This window comes from Opisthocomus hoazin, chromosome 2 (assembly GCF_030867145.1).
Source record: "Opisthocomus hoazin isolate bOpiHoa1 chromosome 2, bOpiHoa1.hap1, whole genome shotgun sequence".
NCBI classification, from domain to species: Eukaryota; Metazoa; Chordata; class Aves; order Opisthocomiformes; family Opisthocomidae; genus Opisthocomus; species Opisthocomus hoazin.
Window position 1 is genome coordinate 129,391,115 of NC_134415.1, and position 27,483 is coordinate 129,418,597.

The 27,483-nt window shown below is 42.8% G+C and overlaps 1 protein-coding gene across 1 annotated transcript in view; it reads left to right on the top strand.

The window, feature by feature from the left end:
- Window positions 1-25,296, top strand: part of PINX1 (PIN2 (TERF1) interacting telomerase inhibitor 1) — a 63,302-nt gene extending 38,006 nt beyond the window's left edge. Inside the window, exon 7 of the mRNA XM_075415035.1 lies at window positions 23,251-25,296. Coding sequence (XP_075271150.1) covers window positions 23,251-23,856 — 606 coding nt within the window. The 3' untranslated portion in view covers window positions 23,857-25,296. The remainder of the gene's footprint in view (window positions 1-23,250) is intronic.
- The last annotated feature ends 2,187 nt before the right edge of the window (window positions 25,297-27,483 follow it).

Sequence of the window (27,483 nt, forward strand, 5' to 3'; positions counted from 1 at the left end):
TTTTAAGAGTAACAGTAGGAGGGGTATTTACAGGTCAGGTAAAAACTTTTTGTGCCGGGGTGCAGAAGCCTCGATAGCATGTTAATGCTTTTGTGTTAGGAGAGGCTTCTCCATCGTGTCGCGTTCCTGTGACACACCTTATACTTTCATCCTCGACATTTCTGACTCTGCAGCATGCACTCTATTTTGGGGATGGATCAGGGCAGAAGAGGAAAGCTTTCTGTTTCTTGGAGAGCTGTTACAGTTAATCCTGGAGAGCCAGAAGCTGCTCAGGTTTTCTCCCCTTCAGAGCGCTTCAGATACATGTTATCACATTAACTTATCTTGATTAATTCTGCTGAAGATACGGGAGCCGTTCCCTCGAGTTCTTGTGAAAATGAGAGGGACGTACTATCTCGCCATCATCCTCTCTTGGCGTCAGAGTGTCTGTCTACTGGCATTACTTTAAGCCAAGGGAAATTGCTTGACATCACTTAAATTTCTGAATATCTAGACAGCGGGAGTTTGGCACTCCGAGGGTGAATTCTGAAGCCAGTTTTATCCATTGGATGGTATAGATCATGTTGACACACATGCTTTGTTGCTTTTACTAAATCCTCAAGGTAGACTTCCCCAGGTGAAGCAGCAGCATTTCAAGGCATGCTAGGAACCAAGTTCAGGATTATCTTTTATTTTTCTTTTTTTTTTTTTTTTCCTTTTCTTTTTTTTGGCAGAGGTGGGCGGATGCCACACTCCTATCTAAATGCACTCTATTTCTGAGCAGAAGTTTGTGATTATGGTTTCTGTAAAAGAAGAGATCCGGATGTTTTTCGGAGCCTGAGGTAAATCCTCTTCTGGGTAATGTAAGCAAATTAATCTACGCTGTATAGAGAGTCATACAGTTTCAAACCATGAACAATTTCAAACCAGTTTCAGACCAGTACACTGGTGTCGTATCCAGGTCATGGGTGTAGAGCTATGTAAACTGCATGTCTTGAAGACAGAGGTTATTAAAATACACTGCTTTTGGCTCATTGTATTTGATGGAAACCTTTTTAAAAAATAAAAAAAATCAAATAGCCTAGTTTCTGCTCAACAAACTTTCTTCTGATTTAAGCATGAAATGGGTTTTTTTTTTCTTTTTTCAGAAAATCTTTTTTGGATGTGTTCCAGGCTTTTGCTTTGATCAAGAAACAAGTTGCCAATCAGACTATTGAAATTTGCAAAAAGGCCCTGTACTGCTTTTCCAAAGGAGACCAAAAAAAAAAAAAAAACAAAACCCCAAAAAATGTTTTAGGAAGTTCATTCTAAGTTTGTTTCTTCAGACATCAGCTCAAAACCAGGCTTTGCCAAACAGATTCCCCCTGAAATGCCTGTTGTCCGTCTTTTTTTATTTCGCTTTTCATTTTTGTTGTTCTTTGACAAGACTATCTTAGTAGTGTCAAAAAGGACCTCGCTTAACCAAAACAGCAGCAGTTAACAATATCCAGTCTCTGATCAGTGTTTTCCTCCTGAGACTTGCAGAAGTTTATTTTGCCATTCTTGAGAGGTGGTTGCTTTTACAGTCAGCTCTGCCTTTGATATTACAGCTAAGTAAAGCTGCTAAATTTGTCCTGGCTGTGTTTGCTTTTTGAGGATTTTCTGAACAAGTGTTTCAGCTCTTCCTTTCCTGTTCTCTCTGATATCTAGGGATAAACACACCCGAAAACATGCACATACACACAGAGGCTGTTTTATCCAGAATGCTGGGCAGAATGGTGGTGTTGGTTTCATGTCATCAGGGTCTTAAAATACTTGTTTCATTCCAGTTTGGTTTTGAAGGAATATTTGATGTTTTTGATGCCATCACCATGGTTCTTGTCTTGCCCAAGGATCATTTCAACCTCCGAAATTGTGAGCGCATGGGCAAAATCTGTATGTGAAATGCTTTGTTTTACACATCATGGAGGTTTTAATATTTGATTGTGGAGATGTGTTCCTCTGCTAAACATCTCCTCACTCTCTTCTTGAAGTTAGCTACAATAAGGTGGATACAGAGAATATATTAAAAAAATCTAGCAAGATTTTCTTTCTGGTAAACATTTAACCAGGCATTTAATTATTTTGATTTTATTTATGTCTTTTCTGTATTTTCATATTATTGCAAGGGATTTGAGTGAGTAATTTTTTATTTATTGTAATGGATCTTAAAGAGAAATAGCAGAATGACTTAGATAAATGCTAATACATCAACATCTTCCTTTTGAAAATTTTACTCTATAACAGTAACAAACAAGTTTTGGTATGCTATGGATGTAGGGAAGTATTTTTTTCACTTTAATGAGGATACTGAGTCAGGATTAAGGGTAAAATGTGTCAGGAGCACATTAATTTTAAAGCCACTTTGTTTAGTGAACGGGAAAGTCCTGCTTAGACTAAAGAACCGGTACGTGGATTATAGCTTCAGTGGTTTGTGTTCATGTTGGATCTGCAGATGTTCTTCTGTGTAGGTATGTAGGTAGGTCTGTAAGTCACTTGGAAAGTTAATATGTTTGAGGATCTTGTGTGCTTTTAACAATGAAACTGGACTGTTCTTTCAAACTTTACCCAAAATAGCTTGTCCTACAACAAATTAGTAGCAGAAGTGGGTCTAGAAGTCGGGAGTCTTGAACTACCCAACAGCATTCTGTGGCTTTGCCTTTCAGTGATACCTTGCACGTCAGTAAAATTCTCCCCCCGTTTTTGTGGCACGCCATGACTTCTATGGTGTGTATTTAATAGCTGCTGCAGTTAAATGTAGTGTATTTGTTAAAATTGTTTAAATGTATGAAATGACTATTGCTGTTTTATTTCCTTTCTGTGTGTGAGAATAGATTGGGTTTTGGTACTTCAGAAAGGCAGTTATAGATGGTCAGCAGTCGGGATTGTAAGAACGATGTGTTTTGAGGGCTGAGGAAAGACATACAAGTAGTTTCTGATGTTTCTGAAATATGCTGTGTGGCAATGATACCTGGGTATGTAGTAAATGATGTTTGGGTTTGTATGCATTGGCGGGTGAAAATGGGGCTTTGTAGGGAGACTGGGAACTTGGTTTCCATCTGGAAGGTTTATTTGTCACCTGTATGTTCAAGTCCTAGTTGAGGATGACTCCGAAAGTGGTGTTGATGTGTTAAAGGGGCCCTTGGGAGGTGTCTCTGTCTATCTGGGGTGATGAATGACAATGCCGATTGGTGTAACGCCCAGGGATGGCGGGGTCTGATCCCTGGACCTGCGCTGCACAGGCAGTTTGCACCATCCCTGGGAGGTCAAACTGATTGTGTTGGTAGATGTCAGAAACACAGCGTATGTATATGGGTGTAGGATCCTGACAGTGCTGTTCACCCACCAGAATAGTATTTGAGGAGAATTTGGGAAGCACAACCACGTCATCCATGAGATTAGAAAAAAACCCTTAACTTTGTGAAATCCCTTTATTGGGCCAACGTGCTACTGCGATGTTCAATCCATCTCATGTGTGGATGGCAGTGTTTTAACAAGAAGTAACACCTGTCTTATACAGGGTAGAGACTGAAGCACCCGTAAATTAAATCATATTGGGCAGGTGATGGAAAGACAGGAGATAAACCGAGGTCCTTGGAGGCTCTGTCTAGCCTGGCTTCTGCATCCTAAGAAGCTGAGGTGGAAGGACATAAGAAGAGAAAGAGGGAGCAGTAGAGAGAGAATGAAAAGCAAAGGAAACCATGGAAAGAAAAATTTTAATATATCAACATAATTTCCATATGCAAGGAATGTCCTTTTGCCAGCTAATTAGTTTTATTAGCAAGGGGAATATTTCTTTCTTTCATGTAGTAAAGACTGTTATTTAACAGATGATGTTTTAAAATGTAAGTCACCCTGTGTGTGTCAGAGGAGGAGACCAGTTAATACTGAGGATTACAGAAGATTTTTGCTGGTTTTCAGTGCTCCCAAAAATGTTAACATGAAATTTTTCCTAAAACTTCAACCTTTTAGATTACAGCTATGAGAGATACTTGAGTCTTTTCTTTTTTTCTTTTTTTTTTTTTTTTTTTTTTTTCTTTTTGCTTAAGCAAGTTTAATTTTTACTGCCAGTCTTGGTGATGTCTGTTCTGGAGAGTAGCAGGAAAAGCTGATAAGGGCATAGGACAGAAATCTTTGTGCTTATCTCACTGCAACACATGGAGCTGAGAGTGCATCCTTTTCCTGTCCTAGGACAGGAGACGTAAACTGACCATCTCCTGACAGCAGTGACTTCAAACAGAGCCTCTAACGTCTAGAGGGTATGAATCCTCTCTCAACTTCAGAGGCCAGCTAGGTGAAAGTGGGTCACTGGCTGTTTAGAAAGCTGGGTTTGTGCCAGCAAAAAAAACCCCAACGCATTTCTGATAACTGCTGGGTTCATAGACATCTCTGTAGACATTGTCGTGTTATGTGGGGTTTTTTCCCCAAAGGATGTGAATTCAGCATGATTCCTAATTGTTTGTTTAGACTTCTACCAGAAGGTGAATTAAGTTTAAAAAAAAAAATTTAACTGTTTTTTCTGAGAGATTTATAAAAATCAGAGTTGCGCTATCAGATTTGGAACAAAGGTCAGACAAAAATTGTCCTCAAAGAAGGGGTTATTTGGACAGTGACTTGTCTTTATAGACGAACATCAGAAGTTTTCTTTTATCTATTGTCTTTATGTGACCTAGAAATGAAGGATCTAAGTCAAAGGGAATGTGAACTGGAGCAAAGAGAACCTTCCAGCAGGACTACCCGAGCCTGGTGCGATGACCTGAGGATCTTAGCCAGGGTCTGTGCTGTGACTTCAAGTTCACAACCAATTCTTAGAAAAATATAAACACAATTATGCATCAGTTAGACCAGCTTATTTCTTTTCCACTTAATAGATTTCATTCCTAATTTTTGCCATTAGGGCAGGGACAAGAAGCCCTAGCTTGCAGCTCTTCTTGTGGCCACATGTGGAAATATGTCTCAGTGGCCAAAACCCAGGACTAGAAGCCTGGGAACAAAATCAGTTTGATTGATGCAATAGAGTTTGGGGCAAACTGCTTCACTGCTTTCTGGGCCTTGGCGTCCCTGTTGGTAGAACAGCCCGAGAACTCCATGATAATGCCAAGTTCAACACAGAAGATCACAGTGGGAAAGAGACTTCGGAAGAGCACGGTGTTTCTCTGCTATTTAATTGCCTGCTTTGCAATCTAGCACTTTATGTAGTGGCTGTGCTCTGAAGTCTGCCTTTAGGTAAGTGGCATCAGATCTTCAGTTACCCAAAGATCCTGGGACTAATGCAGTTTGCCCCGGTGTGACAGCAGCGTGGTATGCTGCCACATCAGCTGAAGGTGCAGCCTTATTATTTGAATGTTTATTTCTTGCTGTGACATTGGCACGCCTTGCTAATGCGAGTCTCCTCATCTGTTTCATATGTTAACTTTGAGACCTCACCAAGGCTGAAGAAATAGGTATGATCTCATCCTTTCCCTTTGTTTCAGGATGCAGAACGGTTCCTCCACATTGATTGATTCTTTTCTTTTTTTTTTTTAAAGTCACTCCTGGTAAATGTGAGAGCTGTATGAATTACTAGCGTTAAATCTCAAAGCTTTTCAGCTCTAGTCTGGAATTTGAGGTTTACTGCAGTCCTTAATCTCAGCTCGTGGCCACATAACTTTGATACGGGCTGGCTTTGATTGGAAAACCAGCAAACTTTTATCTCTTCCCTCCTTCCAGTCAGATATGTTTCTGTCCCAGCGAACCCCAAATAACTTCCTGAAGGCAGCTCAGATAGTACAAAGTGGCTCTAGGACCCTTCAGCAGCGGGATGAATGGAATCCCTAGAGTCATATGATTAATTCCATTATAATCTCAACTTTCTAGTTCTCTTCCAGCCCCCATGAATCAGATGCAAACTGTACACTGTAGAGTTGGCTAATCCGTCATCTATAGCACACTGTCAGCTACCTGTCCAGACCTTCTTTTCTGGTATTTAAAAAATCATCTTGGAACCTGTCGTGTTGTCTTTCTTACATGGCTATCAGCTCTCCAGGATTCGTGTCATTTTCAGTTCTGCTTCAAAGACAAAAGCACAACTGCTGGTGAAAGTTGCAAAATCTTTTCCTAAAGTGCTGCGAATCTGAGACCAGATTAAATTTATTGAGACTAAGATTTTTCTTCTACCTTCAAACTAGGCATGGACTGAAGGCATAAATTTTGACACTTTCAGATTCAGAATGCAAATACAGGGATTCTGATGCCGCTCTTCTGAGAAGCAGAGCAGCTCAAGCAGGGAGTTCAGCTCCAGGCATGCACCCACATCCCCTATGCTTCAAGACAGGAAAACTGGAAACTGGCCTGAGCACTGGGTGTGAGGATCCCAGCCTGCGAGGGAACCTACCTCACAGCTCACCCTTCCCTTAGGCTTTGCAAAATTAGATCAGCTTCCTCTCTCTGAATCAGTTTTACCTTCTGCACTAGCATAGATTTACACTGTCTCAGGTTAGATGGTGTGCTGTGAACTGGGGCATAAAATGCAGAGCCAGAAATTTGGGTGGTCATTCTGCCCACCCTTCGTTACTCGTAGCTTTGTTTCTTGTATTTCTCTGCAAGTTTCCCTTATTCACAACAGTTTGGTCCTGTTTGGGTCTAGCACTGGTAAAGCATTTTGATGCTTTCCCATAGAAGGGATACTATTTATTACTTTCAGTTTTATTAACTAGTCAATAACTCGTGTGTAAGGAAATTTGCCGTTTGCTTTCCAGTCTAAAGAAAAATTCCAAGTAGCTGTTGGTTCAGCAAAAATACTTGTCCTCTCATGAGAAGCCTGACCTGCAGCTGTAATTTATCACCCATCCTCCACATCACTTGGCCACCGTCCGAAAGGGACGCGTTACCAAGTTTCAGTAATTCTGGTGCGTATTGCACAGCTCGGGGATGTTGTCACTCATCTCTCAAACAACCCAGGCTTCAGCAGCGTGGTAGGAACCGTTGTTACGTGAGTCGCATCAGCTTTTCCGTGCCCCGGGACATTTGGGAAGCTAACCCCACCACCTTCCACCCGCCTGCCAGAGATTTCATGACTGTTGGTAAATTCCTTAGTTACTTGAGAAGCCGTTGCTATAGAAAATGTCCTTTAATGCGTGTTTGTACTGGCTTGTCTAAATGAGTGTCAATACTGGCATCTGACTGGGCAAAAAAAACCTGTCAGTATCTGCCTTCTGATGTTAACATTGGCAGCAGCTTCTCGTAACTGTTGCAGGGAAGTAGCTCTGGTGGCCAAATTCTTTCAAAATTCAGGTATTACCTGTCTGAATATTTAACTCTTTCATGAGCTCTCTAAATCTCACCCTGCTCTGTTACCAAGCTGCTGTCCACCAGAGCTTCTCAGGACAAGGTGCAAGGTGATCTGGAACCGTTCTGCGCTCGTAGGATGCAGTTATTGATTCCTCTCTTCTGTGTTTCTGTGCATGAGGATTCTTTTCGTAGGAGGTAAGTTTGGAAAGGACCTTAAGGGCTCATCAGCTCCATCACCTTTTCTCTAAGAGGGATCAGCTCTGCTCACATGAGTCTTGACAGATGTGTTTTAACCAAAAAAAAAACCACTAAATGGGTGCCTCTCTTACATGAACTCCACAAACTCTGCAGAGTCAGTTGTGTGCTTGACTAAGCATGGGAAGCCTGTTTCCAGCTCTTAAAACTGCATCTCTGTCACTGCTATTTAAGATCATTATTTCTTTACCGTGGGGAGCAGAACATGGAGATAAGACTGCTGTTCTTTTACGACCTTTGACATTACAGTTGCTCTAGGAATCGTAAACCCCAAATCAGGCATTCCTGCTTGTAGCCTTGGTTAGGGTTTTAATAGCTTCTGGCATGCCAGAGAGAGATGTGGCTGGCATATCTTCAGGTTTTTTTAATCATGAGTCTGAGTTACCATCTTTCTACTTACAGCAAGTACAACCTGGTCAGCCCTTAGTGTGAATCAGGGGAAGGCTGAGAATCTGAATCTGTAATATGGCATCTTAACCATTACTGTGACCTTAAACCAGCAGATTTTTGTTGTGTCTGGCCTCTCCTCTGAACGTATTTCATGGAGTTAAACAATATTAAGTGGCTTTTCCAGTTTAGAAAGTGTGTGTGGAAAGTAGGGGGTGATGCTGCATTGGGTAGGGCAGGTTGAAAAGGGAGCTTGTGCTTAAGTTCTCTTGAGTTAGTGTATGCCTTTGATAATATAACTTAGTCCTCCTTTTCGCTCCTGGATCCTGGTGACCAGTCACCCGTGTAAGTAAATTCCCTCCCAAACTCTGCTTCGGAGTGAGCAAGCTATTTCTCTCAAGACAAACCCCATTTGCACTTCTGGAAGATAGTTTGTGCCAGGAACCCTTCCCAGTCCAACCATATGAACAAGGCTGAGCCAGGTCTGGCTCCTTCCATCCTGTGTAGTCCTCCAGTACCATTCCAGCAGTCTTTCAACTCCCAAACATGCCCATATCCCTTCAGAGGATGTGTAACAGGTACCTCAGTTTCATATTGGGAAAGCAATGATGCCACAGGGCAATATTTGACAGGGTCCTGGGTGGGCTTTGCGGCTTGCAGAGGACTCTGCTCCTGCAGTCATATTGTTACTAATTTAAAGCTAGCTTGAATACATGGAAAGTGTAACAAGAATTCCCAGAGCGGCTTCCTGTGGTGAACTGCTTCTGAACTGAAGCAGAGAGATAAATCAAAGTTTGTGCTTTTTAACTACTACAGATGTGCTGCACACACGGGCAAGACTATTAGAGAAAAGAGAATATGATTTCTCTCCAGAGAGTGGAAGCTGTCCTAGTGACTCCAGGCATAACAGGATATACAAATGGTTCTATTTCACTGCTTTGTTTTAATGTTGATTTGTTTGTAGTCTGCCCAAGATACTAATTGGTGTTTTACAAGTATAAAGACAAAGGTGTCTGCCCTGAAGAACCCACTAACGAAAAACACTACTGTACGGTGTTAATGCACAGTCAAATTTTCTGCCTAATGAACCAATCGCTTTGATAAAATCTCTACCTCCTGGTGAATTCTCTGCTTTGATTTTCCCCTCGACTCCCATCCTCGTTTACACCTCACTTTGTATTCTTTTTCCCTCTGCTTTAAATTTTGGGGGCAGTTTGCGCTTTAATCAACATTTTACAGCGTAGCTCCTTGAAAGGAAGTGAATCACCTCTTTCATTAGGAACAAATAAAGTTGGTCTGATGTTGCAACTCTATGGATATTTAAGCTGAGAGATTGGAAGACCCTGGCCTGGCACAGGATTTTAAGAGGAATGGTGGTGCGTCGTTAGCTTTTAATCCCTTCAGCATGCTGCAGTTGATAACAGGTTGTAACATGGATGTTAGTGCCTGCATTTGCAATGCTCATACCCAGAATAATAATTGAACAATTCCTCCTCTTCAGTGATGTGTTGGCTTCTTACCACCTATGACCTAGCATGGATTCTTTTTTTCTCCAAGAGGTGTTGATTGGTGCAAAAATAGTTGTGTTAATGGTTGCCATCTGCACCTTACCCTCACCACTTCCATTTGTGTGTTATTGCCCCTTTTCCAGAGGTGATTTCCTCTGCAGCAGAGGTGGTGGCACAGACTCTGTGGCTGCTTCTGATCTGCTTCGGCACAAAATCAACCAGTTACTCTAAACCGTCTTTAGTGGTCATTTAGATTGTCATTATTGTTTCCCTGTTTCTCACTGAGCCCCACTTCCATCTTAAATTGACACCTGCCTTTTAGCACAAATTGTATTCTCATGAAAGAGATGTTGTATGTCTGAGAAACCAGTTTGAGGCTAATATGAATGAATAGTAACACTTTACTATTGGGGACTTTGGACTTCTTCAGTCAGTGTTATGTGGATTTTCTAACCTGTACATGTGTGGTATGCTGCTTTTGAAGTTGTCCAGCTGCTAATGTATACCACGCTTTAGATGCGCAGAACTATCAGTAGCAGGCTTGATGGACTGCTGAAATATGTCCTGACTTCTTAATTTTTATACTACTTAGTGTTAGATTATCTTTCACCCAAATGCATTATTTTATCAACAATGAATTTCGTTTGTTATCATTTCAAGTACTTAAAGTGCTACCTCATTTCTAGCCTGGTTTCCAGGTCAGTTAAGCATATGTGATTATTCCGTTTGTCTGTTCTGTCCTCTGTCACTGATTTCAACCACATTACATAGGCAGAGAGCAGCCTTACAAATGTTAAGTTCCTACTCTTTGTGAAAATAAATGGTCACATAAAAAGGAAAGACAAATTGTTTTCCCAGCTGGGCTCAACTGTATTATTAGACATCAGAGAGTCCACACAGAGGAAGGCCGTTACGAATGCTGTAACCACAGGAACAGCTTCTGTCAGAACTTGCACTTCATTAGATATGGGGTCATCTAGCCGCAAGGTGCAAAGCCACAGGAAGCCAAGTTGCTTTGCTTAGAGTTACTACAACTATCCTTTTTTAAATGAAAAATGTAGCTCAGGTCTTGGAGTAGCCATGACCTTCGTCTGTGCTTGGAATGACTTCTTTAAAAACTCCGTGGCTCCACCCCCCTCCTTTTCTTATGGCATTAAGTGTGGGGTAATAAAGGGAAGAATTAAAACTGAGCTGGCGTTGCTGAGTCACTGCCGAGACTTGAGTCGGGCTGGCTTGTTGGTGGAGCTCCACTCGGGATGGAGGGACCACCCAGCTCTTGCAGGTAGCAGAAGGGATTAGCAGAGGGCTCACCTAAGGAGAGGAGAGCAGGGTAGTAGGAAGGCTGGCCAAAAGGAGGTAAAGCAAAAGTAGAAAGCAGCTTTTAAAGGTGGATAGTTACAGTGTAATGGGGGGTAGACAAAATCTAAACTTCTGCGTTCTTGCTAAACGCTAGGCCACTCAGGTCTGTTGGGCAAGGGTCATCTTTTCTCTCTACACCCTTTTAGTGCTCAATGTAAAGCAAGAATCACAGAATCACAGAATGGTAGGGGTTGGAAGGGACCTCTGTGGGTCATCTAGTCCAACCCCCTGCCCAAGCAGGGTCACCCAGAGCAGGCTGCACAGGACCGCGTCCAGGTGGGTCTTGAATATCTCCAGAGAAGGAGACTCCACAACCTCCCTGGGCAGCCTGGGCCAGGGCTCCGTCACCCTCAGAGTGAAGAAGTTCTTCCTCATGTTCAGATGTAACTTCCTCTGCTTCAGTTTGTGCCCGTTGCCCCTTGTCCTGTCGCTGGGCACCACTGAAAAGAGTCTGACCCCATCCTCCTGACACCCACGTTCGAGATATTTATAAGCATATATTAGGTCCCCTCGCAGCCTTCTCTTCTCCAGGCTGAACAAGCCCAGCTCCCTCAGCCTCTCCTCCACTTCTGTGCTGTCTAGCATCTGGTTTCTCGCTGCTTCAGTACACTTAGGATGTCTAGGTGGACTACTCCAAGCCTTCCACTAAGGTTTTGAGACCCAAACCAACACCGCTTCCCTCTCGACGGGACAGCTTCTCGCGCCGTGGCTGAGGGACTGGAGACGGCAGCTGTGGCTGGTGCTGTTTGCCTCTCCTTACGTGGAGACCGCAGAGTATTAGGAGCAAATGAAGCACTGGGAACAAATTGGTCTTTGCTTTAATCTGACATTTCCTCCTGAGTCTTCTCTTCGTTTTGCTGCTTATTCCTGGAGCGGCTGGCTGGTAAGCTGTGATAAGCATCCCATTCCCACTCCTTTTTCAAAGCTCCTGTGCCAGGAGACATTCCGGCTTGGAACACGCACGCTGCCTGCGGGATTGCCTACCTGGCAGTTATTTGTATTGTTTTGTACCCACTCATAGCTTTAACCTTCAAGTCCCTTGAGGCAGGGGTTATGTGTTTTGTGTGGTTCACCGGGAAACCATAGCACTTCAGTCCCCTTAGGGCATTACATGAAGTGTTAATAATAAAATCCTAGGAAATCTTTCTGGAATTACAGGCACGGGGATTTTCTCATTGTCGTTTTTAACATTACCGCTGTATCTTTATGCAGTACCATAAAGCTAATACTTAGCAGAATGAAAAACATGTGTGTCTTTAAAACTCACCCAAGTCAAAATTACAGGAGCAACCATCACCAAAAAAAAAAAAAAAAAAAACAAAAGGAGGGTTGGAGGGGAAGTAGCAGAGAAGGGTGTGAAATGAAGGCTGTGGTTGGCAAGGTGCAGAATCATAAAATCACTTAGGAAAGTATCTTTAAAATCATCGAGTCCAACCATGGAAGGGAGACAAGAAAAGCGGAGCAGAAAAACAAAGGTCAGCTATGGAAAGCAAGCCAAAGGAAATGAAGTCTGAGGAGGGGTTTGAAGGTGGAGAGTGAGGCTCTTTACTCCCAGGGGAGGAAAGTAATGTAAACCCACCAGCAGTCTGGATAGATATGGATGCGAAACACAAATAAACTGAATGTTTTCACCTTTAATGCTTGGGAGATCAGAGCTGCATTGCCTACAAGCAGAAAAGCTGAGATAAGACCCTGATTGCAAGGGTGTGAACTGTCTCAGTGTCCTATGGCTATCTATCAGCTTTGAAGCACAAGACCCGTCTTCTTCACTTGGATAGTTCAGATTTTCTTTGGCACTGAAGCAAACCTTGGTAATGTAGATACTGTACATGCTGATCTAGGCTGTTCTCACATGGCTTGCTTACATTGGTTAAAACAGTTTGCAGGTTGGTAGAGCCAAAGTTCTGCCAACGATTACGGATTTCGCTAACTGACCATGAAAAGCCAGCATCTTCGTTACAGGTCGCAGCATACGTGCTGTCTTGCTCAGGCTACAAGGTTGCAATAGGTCATGCTGGTGCTTGTAGTCTCCTGGGCTTAACCACAAAGGAGTGCCAGCTGCTTAGTGACAAGTTTTCCACCTGCTTAGTGGCTGAAACGTTGTGTTCAGTGTTCTCAGTAGGGACCACCTTAATTTGGTGTTTAAAGACAAGATCAGTTATTGCTGGATCTAAAATCATTATTTCAGTGTACGGTGACCGTTCTAAGATACTCAAGGATGAGAAATGTGGAGATGTAATCACATACTGTCTTCCTCTTCTTCCCTGAACGTTATTCCTCCTCTGTACATCCCAAATACCATCTTCCTTCATCCCGATAACCACTCCAGACTGATCATTTCTCCTTGTCTTCCCTTCTTGCATCCTTCCTTATGCTTCCTTAGCTCCCCAGGTCCCTGTGGAGTGGGAAGCCTGATTCAGGCTTATTAGAAACCTTTGTCTAATTGCTTTGGCACCTCAACAGCCAGACTTATTTTTCAGTGTCAAGGGTATGGAGACAGCATTAAAGAGATACTCGGGACTTTACACTTTCTAGCGAGTGTGCAAGAGGCTGAAATACCTGTCCTACAGTACGAAGCCTCAGGAGTGGGAAAAATTTTGTCTCCTGTTGAAATAAGAGGGAGTTTTTAGGCTCCTTCTGTTAGGACAGCAACAATTGCTGCCATTCCCTTGTTGTGGAGTGTGGGACTGAATACCCGTGAACCCTGCAGGTGCTGTCCTTGCCTCCTCAAGCAATTTTTCCATACCAAATGATGTCACGTACAAGGTTTGTGTTGTATCTTGCTGATGGTTACATCTTGTCTTTCCTTCCTTTGATACTCTTGTTGCCAAGTTAATTTAGAACCAAATTACAAGCTTTTCACCTCAAATTCTGAAATCTATTAACTCTAGCATGCTGTGTAAATGCTTACTACTGGTACTGTTAATACGGAAAAATAGCGAAGCCTCTAAGTCCAAACAAAGTCAGAACATCTTATTTCTGCTTTAAAGCATGCTGTTCACCTTTGCTTTTATGCTGCTTGGAGTATATGTGCCTCCAGGAACTTGGAAGCTAACGCTGCAAGTGAGTACAGAACAATACAAGTCTCTGCAGAAATGTTGCTCTGATAACTTTGCTTTTTTGGCCTACATTTCTTGGTGGTTATTATTTGTTAATTATGTTATATACTGCTCACATGCGGGCTAATTGCTTCCCCGGAGAGCTTACAATAAAATGATGGACAGAACAAGGGCAGGATGTTACACATATCGGAGAGTAAAAGGGTAAGGTAGGACACGGGCAATATGGTTAGTTAAACACTGAACGTCTGTGTTTGAAAACAGAGCAGCACGATGAAGCTGTGATTCTGTAGTGCCCAGACACAGGACAAGGGGCAATGGGCACAAACTGAAGCACAGGAAGTTCCGTCTGAACATGAGGAAGAACTTCTTCCCTCTGAGGGTGACGGAGCCCTGGCCCAGGCTGCCCAGGGAGGTTGTGGAGTCTCCTTCTCTGGAGATATTCAAGACCCACCTGGACGCGGTCCTGTGCAGCCTGCTGTGGGTGACCCTGCTTCAGCAGGAGGGTTGGACTGGGTGACCCACAGAGGTCCCTTCCAGCCCCCACCATTCTGTGATTCTGTGAAGTGCAGCGTAGAAGAGTTGGGTTGGTTTGTGGGGGGAGAGGGTGGGTGCTGATTTGAATCGGTCTGAGGAGTTGACTTGTCAGAATAGTTGTGCAAAGAAGCACCAAAACTAAAGGCAGCAATGAAGAAAACATGCAGAAATTTATGAAAGAAAGCTGCGGGGAGATTAACCTGGCTTGGTTACAGTTGCAGGGCTGTACCATGTGAATTCTTGAAAGCAAGAATAAGATCCGTATGAACTGTGGGTACACTATATGAGTGATATTCCTTGAAAAATAAAACCCTTTCCTTCAGACAAACTCTTTTTCTTCAGACCCTTATAGATGCGAGAGAAGAAAAAAATGTGCGTGCACATCCGTGCCGTTGTATTTTGGATTTCAGGTCTCATTCTTGCTGTTTCTCCTGTCTTTCTGCATCTGTCTTCCAGTCTGCGCACTTTCAGGCAGGAGGGCTCTGCTGGTATTTGTGGTCTGTGCTCCTCCAACCTGCAATGTTCTGATTCATTTTCCTGTGCTGCGAATACTTCTTCGCACGTGCTTAGAGAAAAGGAACCAAGTCACGATGACGGCACCCTTAACAAACAAGTGACTAAAAAGTGACACAAGGCATTTCTCAGCAGCTCCTTGGCCACTGCTGGTGCTGAAAAACAGGAAACGTCTGTACCCTTGCACAGAGGTCTGACTTCGTTTGGATGCGTGTATGGCCCTCTAGCACATCACCCTCTCGGAGCAAAGAAGCGGAAGGGTTTCAAGTATCTGTTTTCCTTCTGAGAAGCATTTTCTAAGGGGAAGGGGAAAGAAGTGAAGCTTTAGCCATTTAAATTATCGGTTTCAAATGCTCCTAGAAGCACTTTATTTATACACAGATACGCTTTTCTATATTTATTATTAGAAAATATATATAGAAGTGACGTTTTACATAGGCAGGTGTTGTTTTCAGATTTCAAAGTACGTGTAGTTTCCTCTGCCAGAAGCCAAGCTGTGATGCTGACTGTGCTTGCTCTCAGAATTGCTACCAGAACTCCTTTCTCTCCTCTGGGCGCTTCCAGCGATTTTTATTGCATCCTTTCTCTCAGTGGTTTATCTCAGCGTCTTAAATCTTCACAGCTCTTGTTAATACCTTTGCTTGTATTCACAATTTGGCTGGCCAAGGTCACTTGTTATTCTCATCTAGTCCATTCAGTTTCTTCTGTATCTGTGGGGTATGGGAAGAAATCCTGAACTCAAGAATCTAGAGGGGTTTGGTCTTCTGAAACGTGATTAGAAAGGATAACAGCAACTGCCTATAATGGATAAAGGGATAATGAAAAGTGCCCAGGGAATGACGTGACAGTAATAAAATACTATGTGAAGAGGACGTGGATGACTTCTGAGTGTGCCTTACAGTACTACTGCCACGTGGATAATGCCTGCACGACTGGAGCGGCTGTCCTGGACATAGGAAGGCATTTAGAGTGTGCGTACAGGATGAGAAGACCAGTCTGCACTGATTTGGTTACAGTCCTGCCCACTTCTTCAAAATGCTGTATTTGGGAGTCTCCTGATGATTTGATTAGATACAGGTATATCACAGAACAGGCAGAAATCGCGATGTGTCTGTTCGCTGCTGAGTGTCGTAGCCACGTAGCGCTGTCAGGTGGGTGGAACAGCGCCTTGCACATCTCTCATACCTCTTTGAAGGATCTCCAACCACTTCACAAACACTTAAACTCTTAGCTCTGCTGCGAGTTTCGTGTAGTTGATAAGGCATGTTTTGCGCTTTGACCACCTGTACCAGAGCCGAAGGGAATAACTTCTCCCATCGCCAGCGGTGTTTTGTAGCTGGGAAGAGAACTTGGGAAACGTGACCTTCCCAGTCCTGTGCTGGCTTTGCCGGACCATACTTCCTCTGTTATTCAAGGTGAGAACAGAACAGTTAGAATTGATTTAGGTGCTTCTGGGAAGACGAAGTCACTATGTTTGGATCTCTATACCGTGCCGATAGAGAGATCCTAGGGGAAATCTCTTCCTTCAGTTTTGTTTATATTCGGTCTAACGCACAGATGTAATTTGCAAGGCAATGCAAAGGAAGAGAGGTTTTGCTGGCCTCAGCAGTGTAGCTAGAGTGAAATGAGATGTCACAAGGATATCTAAGTGTCTCTCTCTCAAGATATGAAAAGGATTTTTCTGCTCTGCAGTGTGCTGATTATTTTTTTAACTCTTTCCACGTGCCTTCAGTCTCCTGTGCCTCTTGTGCGTTATCTCACTGTGTGTTTTCTTCCTTAGCCTTTCGCAGGCTGCCTCCTGCTTGTGGGTTTTACTGGCTACCTTTGTTTGCTAAAACTGAAATAAATGCACTTTTTTTTTTTCCTGAAAAGTGTAAGAACAGTAGGAGGAAGTTTGTGTGCTCTGCGCGACGCAGTATCAGGGTTCCCAAGCTGCCATTAGAACTACAGGTGTTGTAACTGCTCGTAGTGTAACTGTTAGTGCTGTAGGACTGACCAGGGTCTGATAATGACAGCTGGAATGAATCCCCATGACTATCATTGTAATCAAGTCTCTGGCCAAAATTTAATCCGTTGCACTTTTGCAGCCCTGTTGCTTCCTGTTACGCTGTTGTTTTCAGGCTGAAGGCAAAACCCGGCTGAGTATTACAGCTCGTTGTACGGCTCCCGTTTCGTTGATTGAAACAGGCTGGGATCCAATGTGTAGCACGACAGTAAAAATGTATTGTTTGTATGACAATCAAATGGCATTTTGGATACCCAGAGACAGCATTCAGCAAGTGAGATGGTACCGCTTTCTATTTTAGCGGTACTAATGTGTGAATTATAAGAATAAACGAAAATGCTAAAATTGGCCAGTTGCTGAGGGATAAGCCCTTGGCAAAAATAGAAAATAGAATTACAAGACAGCCTGGGAGAATTTGAATGCGATTTTATTAGAAACACATCACCACAGACTTTAAAACTGAAATAAAAAATGGAGTCAGCAGATTCAATGTAAATGTGCTTGAAAACCAAGCAGCTATAGGTTATACAGTAGAACGAAACGAGTGCTGTTATGTGGTAATAAAACCTCCTCAGTTAGGATACAGTGCCGCATCGGAACGGGTATCCGGAAGGATTGTGGAACCTCCGTCCTTGGAGGTTTCCATGACTCAGCTACATAAAGCTGACCCGGGCTAGCGTCGGAGATCATCCTGCTCCAGGCCGGAGGCTAGACTAAAGACCTCCAGAGGTCACTTCCAACCACTAATTCTGTGAATAATCCCAAAATCATTCTAAGCAGAGATTTACTACAACAGAATTCCTTGGCATTCTTAATTGCAAGAGGAGCAGTCTGACTGCTCTTGCCTTTGTAGTTGCCGATGGAGGCAGGTGTAGCAAGAATGGATCTTCGTAATTCCATGGAGAACACAGTTGTTTGTTTTTTTTTAAAAAGGTTTATCCTTGTCCCCTTTCCATTAGTTACTTCCTAACCTCTCTCCTTGTCCTTGCTGGCTAAGAGACAGAACTGATAGCTCATGTGGAGTGTAGTAGTTAATATCCAACTGCAAGATAGCAGCTGATTTTTTCAATGTATTCTAGCCCAGAATTTATTTTAATGGAGTCAAACAGGAAAGTGCTTCTCTGTAGTAACTGGAACTTGTTCTTTTAAGAACTGCTATCATGTCATACAGCCCGGCCAGGTATTAGACAGTCAGGATTTTCATTCCATTTCCCCTAAGTGGATTCCTTGCTATATTGGTACTCAGTATAAATAGCAGTAAAATTAAACCTTGCTATGGTTATGTGAGGCATCCTGGTGATTAGAATTCGAGGGTCAACAAAAGAAGGAAATTGTGGGTGACCTGAATTTTTAGCATTTCTTCTTTCCAAGTTTAGTGTTCCTGCTTTTCATCTCTTTCATAAAAACCTTCTTTTATTACCAGAAGGTCAAATTATATCTCGGGGTATGTTTTTAAAGCATTACAGGGCTGGAAGATGTTTCTAGAGTCCAGATCTTCCATTTTCCATTCCAAGCAAGGATTAACTCTACCTAACACTTTCCTGATAGTCGTCTGAGTTGCTTTCAATGGTTGAGACTCCCAGTGGCTGTTGAGGCTTCACATATCTACTGATAGATGTGTCCTACTAGCAAAGTTTCATGTTGGTAATTCAAATCTGCTGCTGCTTGTCCTTGTCCTTGCAAGCACAGGGAAAATTATCTCCGTTCCTCTTTGCATCAGCCCTTTCTGTATTGGAAGTCTGTTATCATTAACTCTTCTTAAGATGCTCTGTGTAGTATACCAATCTTAATCAGGTAAACTGAAAACATTAGACCCTCCTGGGTACCCATTCGTATGCCAGAATTGACTTCAGAACTGGTGGTACGTGGCCTTATTTATGCATGTGTTTATTTTAATCCTGCTCAAACTCATCATGCTACGAGTCTTTGTTCACTCTCTTGCCTGTTTGATCCCAATCCAAATGCTTATGCTCATACTTAGCTTTAAGATGTCAACTCCTTAGAGCGAGACTCTGTCATCCTTAATGTCTGCAAAGCTCCAGAGTGACTCTTCGTGAATAATCTGCTGTGCTTCTCTCCAGTACAGCTACACCTGGGTTAGAAAGATACAGGGATGCCCCCAGTTCTTGCCTGTCAAGTTTTGTGCGCTGCATGGGGGTCATCCCAGCGCACCTCTGCAGCAAGCATCTGAAGCAGCAGAAGCAGAACTGGATTATATTAATCTTATTGTTATGGTTTCTCAACAAGAAAGTAGCTAATCACTGTGGTTCAGCCAGACTGTAGAAAGGGGTTGTTGCATTTTAAAGCTACGAATGATCGTGTGATTGCCTTGCAACTCAGGCTAGAGGTTTAGCCTCTACGTACTTACATCCAGCCCATTTTCTGTAATTTAAGTGAGAAGCTACTGAAATTATAGTTTAGCTTTATTCTGCCTTTATGGTCACTCCTGTACTTTTCCTTTTGTGTAATTTTTGTGAATTTCAGCTAACAAAATTGCTTGTGAATTAGTACCCCCTCATTTGCTAATGAGGAAGCGAAGGCATACGAAATTACTTAAGTAATTGCAGTTCATATGTGGCAGATCTAAGACTGTATAGTAGATTTTTTGATTCCCCTATTCTAAGCCTTAAGTGCTAAGAAAGAAACACTTGCAGTCTGAAGAGGAGGGAAACTTCGCTGAACGATTCCAAGCTACTTCTCTTGCTTATTACGTACTGGCACCGTTTGTCCTTGCTGATGGGCTGTATCTCGCTTTTCCCCCTAGAGTATGCAGTTTTTCTTTTTGGATTTTAATTCTTCAGCCTAAGGTCTTTAATCGCCAAAGATATTTGGGTTTCAAGCTCGTTTGATTTCATGAGGTGTCTAAATACTTTCCACGTTGGGCTTCTGCTGTCGCCAAGCTCTTTTCACGAAGGGATGTGGATTGTTTATGTAGTTGACCATAATCCCATATTTTTTTTCTTCACTAAATAACTGTGGCTGAAAGGTGCTCAGAGAGTTTGATGCCTTAGAGATGCAATCCTGATCCTGCAGGAATCGAGGGAACCAGGATTTCTCTCTGTAAGTTTAGCATACTAACTTAATGATTAAATCAGCATTGTGTATCCAAGTGAAGAAAGAAGGCACAAGCAGTGCTTTATGTGCTTCAAATTATTTTCCATACATTTAACTAATTACATAAACAGATGATATTTACAGGGGACTTCTGGCTGTAATTGACCTTCATCTTTTCCTGTGCGCTTCCCAGCCTCTCCTTGAATTTTCCTGTTGTTTTCTCTTAATCATTCCACGTTTAACACCACATTTCAAGCCTTCCTTTTCTCTTGCTTGGGACCATCCTACCAATTCCCTAGAGACCAGTATTCCCAACTCCTTTTAACTTCATCTTCTCAGCCTGAATTTTTTGGCAGTTTTGGAACTCATGATGTGGACAAACGTATCTCCTCCAAAGCCCAATCTTCAGACCTCCCACCAGGTACAGCACGATTGCTCTTTTCCTTCTACGTGATCTTTGGAGCAGGAGTGTTTCTTTCCGTCTTTTATCTCGTGTCATAAATTACTTTTTGGAAGTTGTAGGAACACAGTACGCGTTTAAGTATATGTATCTTATTTTTCTTTGAAACCTTTATTTTACAAGTGTGTTTGGGCAGGCAGGGGAGGAATTGCACAAGCTGTGAGTCTCCTGTTGAGCAGTTAGAGAAAACCCATGTTTAGAGTTCAGCAGTGTTCCCATGGCTACTAGGACAGGTACATCATGGGAGGGGGAACACTGCTGGCACTTAACAGCCCTTCCAGGTGATTTATGGTTTCACATAAGCTTTTCCTAAACTGAGAGGTTTTCTGGGTTTGGCACCTCTTTGCTTGTCTCCATGCCCTGCTAGTTCTGTGTTCAGTGGCCCGTGGTTATTAAAATTCTTATCAATAAAGGAGTTCCTGAGCAAGGTTCTTGTTTTCTGGGATCATGCATACCTTCTGAACTCCTCAGCTTAACCAAAGGAACATTTATTTTTTTTTAATGCCTAATGTATTTTATAAAAGAAATGTGTAGAGTTCAAGTAATATTTGCCTTCAATTACAGTAATTAAGCTGTCAGGACTTGAAGTTACCAACGGAATGAGAAAATCCTTTCCTGGTTGGCCAGGGGGTAATTGGTGTTCTGGTCGCAAGTACGTTTTACATATTGGGGTGGGGAGGCAAACTGTTCCGGCTGGCATCTGCGGCAGAAAACCCGGGAGACGCTTTGTCATTTTGCAATCCAAGGTGTCAAAATCCTGCTGTGGGTAGAAGGAAAAGGAAAGCAAAGTGACCTGTTTAACTCTGCTTTAGCAGGGCATCTATTTTTGATCCGCACTCACGCTGCTTGCTTGGGTCGGGAGCTGTGTCTTATTAAAAAGACAGCAACTACAAACATAGCCCAGTCCATTTATTCTAAGGATTCTGTCTTGTCAAACTTCTACTGTAGCTCGCCTTTCAAATGTAAGCTGTACGTATAGCTGTGTGTAGATACCTGCTTTTTTTCCCCCCGTGTTCAATATCTCTTTGCAGACTTCTTTGGCAGAAGTCAAATAATTTCAGTTACTTCATAAACTTACCTGAATGTACGCTACAAGGTATTCCTGCAGGAAAAGTACCTAATTTTTATAAGTGCCCACACAAACATTACTGGAATCTCAAGTGCAGCCTTACTTTTGTTCCACTGGAATAGCTCTCTTGAAAGCAGATGTATGAGGAAATCGCTGCTCGTAATGCATCGCTAATAACACAAATTTTTGCATTCCTGCTCATGTGAGTAAAGGTTACGGATGCATAAGGAGTCAGACCTGCAAAACCTTACTCACAAACCCTACCAAACCCCACTTCAGCTAGCAAGTGTAATGATGCCCCGAAGAGAGCCAGATCACTTATCTACACCATCGTGCAGTAACTATGAAGTGTTGAGATAAGTGGGTTTGTATCTCCCGCTTTGCTGCTGGATTTCACCCCGTGTATCAGTTTATGCCAGTGAAAGCGGGCGTGAAATTACTGCTCTGATCTGGCTGCATTTTAGAGTCACTTCAGTTCACGTAGGAGATGCACAGGTAGGGTGGATGCCTTTGCCTACCTGTGCATTTCTGAAGGGAAAAACAGCGCAGTATCTCTGTCACGCTCACCGCGTTCGACTGCAATAGCTGTGGATTGCCTCCCGTTCGAGGAGCCTGCTGTAGGCCAGATGCTGGTAAGGATTCTACACAATTCTTACCTGCTCAGCTTTTCCCATCGAGAGGGCTGTGCTTGGTTACCTGCAGATCGTACAAGGCGTAAAAAAAAAAAAAAAAAAAGCCACGATGTAAAAATTTGAGACATTTCCAAGAGTCATTTGTGACTTTTGCCTAGCAAAAGGATGTGCCACAAAGGGTTATTTTTGAGTGCTCCAGTATCCATGTAAACAAATCTGAATTTTAGCTGCCTTTTGGCTTGTTTATTTTGTAAGTCACAGATAATTTAACAAGTTATGTATTTTCATCTTGTTGCATTTGTTGCTTTTTCAGAGTCGATTCTCTTCATGCCATAGATAACATCCAGCTCCAGAGCTATACTTTGCTTTTTGTGTTCTATTTACTTTCTAGATACTAGACTCTTTTTATAGCTATTCACCTGCAGCTAGAGTTCAGCAGCTATTTATTTTGTGTATGCCGAAGCCTTGTAAGATCTAACCTGTGATGTTGTTTTTGCCATCTGATAACATATGATCAAATGGAGCAGGTTTAAATAACAACATCTAGGACACAATGACAGTAAACCAGCTAGGTAACAAACATTTCTGAAGATCAGATAAGATGGAGGAGATGCATCAATGCCGGATTGCTCCATATGTCATGAGTTCTTGCACTTTGCTGTAGAGGTATTCCAGGCATGGGATTTCCTTTATGCCACAGGCTAATAGATCGTACTGTGTTATTTTTTCATGTTGTTTTATATCTTGTAGAGACATGTGCCTTTGCAAAGCGAGTGTAATACACCGAGTATGATAGCATTATATAGCATTATACATAATCTGCATGAGTTGCACAGGAGTGGATAAACAGTAAGAAATTCGAAACAACAAGAGAATTGTCTTGTTCTGTATTCTCTTGCTGCCTTCCATACTCCCGTATCTTCTCCTTAAGCCTGCTCTAGGTTTTGCATCAAGGGCCACTTCTCACTTCTGCCCAATTAATGGAGGATGGTGGTGTCGATGTTGTTTATTTAGATTTAAAATTAATTTTCAAAGCACCATATTGTTTTTTTCAATTTGTTTCTATTAGTGTGCAAAAAAAACCAACCTTATGTTTAAAACCATTACTTCTGATTCTCACTCCTGCTCCTCTTTGTTCACCTGCAGGAGGATATTACCAATGCTGCGTCTCAGGAGGAGAAGCAGGGAAGCAGCTGGCTATCTGAGCCTGCAGACGGTTACAATACAGTGAAGAGCGTCCTCACTGTACAGGAATATTTCGCTAAGCGCATGGCAAAACTGAAGGGATCCCAGAATGGAGCAGAAGCAAAGGTAGACAATTCCTGCCCAACAGCTGACGAAGCTTTGGAGTCTTCAGAAGAACTGAAAACCAAAGTCAAAAAGAAAAAGAAGAAGCAGAAAAGAGACGAGGCAGAGAGTACAGAGCCTTGCGAGAAACCAAAAGTGAAACAGTCTAAGATAGGTAGCTTGAAAGGAAAGGAACTGGATGCTCCGTTAAATGAATGTCACCCAGGGAAAAAGAAAAGGAAACATAAAGAACAGCACGGAGGTGAAAGCATTAGTTGTGATGAAAATATGGGCAATGGAGAAGTTTATACGGGAATATCTGATGGGGAAAATCTCGGCGTAAAGGACTGTGAGGCAAAGCAAAAGAAACGCCACAAGAAGAAACACAAAAGGCAAAAAGAGGAGACAGATGAGTGTATCGAAGGAGCGCAGAGAAAGAAGAAGAAGCATTGCAAACACGTTTGACCATTCAAGAGTCAAGCTGGGACTCTGAGGTGATTTAACTCTAGAAGTCTGTGCAAACACACCAGCCAGACATCACGATGTAATCCAGCCTTGAGCACAGTGCCCTACCTCCAACGGAAACCACAGACGGCGTTTAAATATAGCTCTTTCGAGGGAGAACATGAGCTTCAGTGCCATGTTAAAAAAGGTCAACGCGTGTAAAGCCGAGACTTGCACATCTGCCAAGAAGGACTTGATAAAAACCAGTTAGGCTTTGCCTCTTCCAGTATGGCAGACGGTTCACCTTAGTGGCTTTGCAAGAGCTATGGGTTAACACGGCAGACCCTGCACTGCCTTCAGCCCAGGTTCCCTCTGGTGCAACTCCATTCAAGCCAGGTAACAGCAAGCGAAAACCAAGCCTGGTTTTAACTGCTGTGGTTCAGGCTGTGAAAGCCCATGGATTACTGTCTGCTGCTTCACACGGACTGTTGTTTCTGTCAATCCAGGGAGAGGGGCTTGGAAAAAGTCACCCTACTACTGCCTTTATTATTAAAGCCACTGTTGTTTTCACTTCCCATAGCCCAGCTCTGCTTCTGGAAACAGGAGGGGTTTTGCAAAGCTGTATGTATTTTCTCATTGATTTTTGCAAAGTCAGGTCTAATTTTTTCATTGGTCTCCTTTTACATATAAAATTATTGTTGTTTCTTCCCAGAATGCTCAGTCTGATTAAAGGTTTACACCTGAGTGTCAGTACTAAAGCATGAAATAAAAAATCCTCCCTTTGCTTCCTAGCCAGTCGTTAACTATTCTCAAGCAATTGTGACTTCGCAACAAAGCTGAAGGAGCTGTGCCTTTATTAACAATATCTCAATCTTTGGTGCCCGGGCAACAGTCAGGGTACCTTCAGTGATGCACCTGGCATTCGAAAAGTTGTCTTGGGTGGAGCAACCCTTTTTTCTGAAATTAGGAGACCAAACAGATTTTAAAAGCATAGCTGGTCAGATGCATTATTATCGCCATTTATACATTGAAAATCTGCAATTTAGATTTATAACCAAATCAGAGCTTGTTTCTATTTGTAAACCTGGAAATAAATAATGCTGGAACCCAGCACTGCCATAAGCAGCTTTGTATGAGAGCTACAACATTCAGGATGGATTTTGGCATCTCAGGGTCAGCCAAGAGCTGTCAGGAGAGATGGGTGAGCTTGGAAGTAAAGCGGTGGAGTGGGAAGAAGCATTCACCATCCCAGAGTCTGGTTCTGATCTGGGTCTGGCCACAGCAAATTGACATCACAACACTGAAAGCCAGCCAGTTATTGTGGCATGATCCAGAGTAGCTGACCAGAATTCACATCCTTTAGCGGCTCGTTTGAGTTTGGGCCTGGCTCCGTTTCATCCGTGTAAATCTAAAACATCCCGTTGGCCTGCTCTGCTGAATAAAATGGGTACTTTTTTTTTCTTATTGTCTTGGCTCAGTTGCGTTGCTTAACGTGGTTAGAAAAACATTGTCAAGATGCAGATGTTAATGTGAAAAAATGTCTTTAAATGCCTGCCTTTATTGTCCAGTGGGAGAAACTTAGTCTTCAGCTCACAGTCCATGTGGCTTCGGATGTATTGGTTGCAGCTGAACTCTTCCTTTTTAAGATGCCCGTGGTTTGCAATGCACCTTTCTTGCCCTCAGGCCATGCTCATTCATTGCCGCAAAATTACCGTAGTTTTACTTATTGCGAGGGAGAACAAGCTGCCTTTCCCTGTGTTTCACTGCTGGTGTGCCAGTGGTTTGCAACCCGTGTAGCATTTGCATTTCAGTGCTGTACAAATATTAGCCATTACGACGCTGCTGCGGCTGGGCTTGTTCCCTGGCTTCCTTAAACGAAATACCACTTAATGCCATGGGGTTGCTACAGAGTTCTGAGTAAACTCCATGCTTGGGATGAAAAAAATAATCTCGACAGAAGAAAACAGCAAAATAATTTTTCACGTGACATCGAAGCATCCGAAGTTTTGTGGGTGCCCTTCCAAGCAGCCTTTCTAATTCCACCCAGAGTCTGGATTTTTGTTTGTTAGTAGAAGCCAAAAGCTTGACTGTTTCCAATGATTTTTGTTTTATTTTTTTTTTTTTTTTAAGTCTTAGCAGCTAAACTTTACAGTCTCCCTGGGATTTCAATTTCAAAAGGTGCTAGTCAAGGAACAGGGTTTCTTTTTCCAAATACCGCTGGGCTTGTTTGTTTGTTCTCTGTATTAATCTTCCACGAGTTTCTGTGTGCTAGTTCTTGGCCAGATTCCAGCGTTAAGTTACGGAAAGAATAAAACCAGGAATGAATCTTTAACTTTATGGTGTTACTACACTTAAGCACAGTACACCTAAGATTTTAATCTGGCTCCTACTGAAATATTAGCGACAAATAGGTTCTCTATTTGTACAAGAAGTGGGAATTTCGCTTTACCCCAGGAGATGCAGCATTTTTATATGCCTCAAGCTCAAAGAGAGACAGCATGTGCAGAATATGGGTTAGAGGGAAAAGAGATTCGTAACAGACTGAACCTTTGAAAGAAGCTATTCGCTGAGCTGCTCTGCTCCGTGTGTGTTCCTGGTCAGCCAGCTTTGCGTTGCTCGACAAAAAACTCTTCGTACCGGATACTGCCTGGTGAAATGGATGATTGAAACAGCAGCAACATGTCTCAGAGTAAGAAATGATTTTTTTCGTTTATCGTGGGTTGTGAGTCCGGTTTTAACCAAACTCTGGTTTGGCAAGAAGGTCTTTTTTAGAAAGCATAAGAAAAAGAATTACGTCGTTACCCGAATGGTGAAATCAGCAGCGTGTAAGCACAAAGAAATTACTTGGTTTCATTTCTGTGAAGACCTTTAAAGAGCAGGGTCTTTTGTTATGTATTTGTCCATTGTGCTCACACGCTGTAGCACAAAATTACGTACCTCCAAACTACCTAAAAACTAAGCAAAATGAGAGTCGCCACTCTGCTTTCACTTCCAAACCGAGCGTGATGCGCACGCAGCACAGATCACAAAATGTTTTCAGTTCTGGGAATCCTGGGTCACCAGTGACATCGAAGCAAATGTCCCGTTTCACATTGGGAGCCTTACACAGAGGATGGTTCCTCCCGAGTTCCTCCCGTTCTTCGCAGGTAGAGTGGTGTTCTTTGCTTTGAGCCTTGAAATGAACTGTCGGTGCGAGGGCTGCGACGTGCCAAGCTACGTGATTTGCAGCTGCAGTTTTGTAAACAGCAATATTTACGCTGACTTTCGTGCTTGTAATTACCCGCAAGCACAAAACTGTATCCTGGGAAGTAGAGGCCACGGAAAAACAGAATCATAGTCTGTTAAAAATAGTCTGTTGCCAGCATCGGACCAAAGTCTGCGTGAGCTTTAGGGGCTTCAGCCGTTTTGATCTCGCTGTGTCCGACTCTGCGGAGCCTTCCTTCGAGCCAAGGGCGGGAGACTGCGCTGGTGCGCGCTGCGTGACAACCCCGATGCGTGGAGCAGGCGCCGTTCCGTGGGTTTCTTTCCAAGACTTACTCACTCTCGTGCTTTACAGTGTAAAGCTTTACTATCAGTGTAAAGCAGGAGAAGTAACAGCCAGGGTTATTCGAAAGCATGGATGGGTGATACTGTTAAGTACAAGTCTCA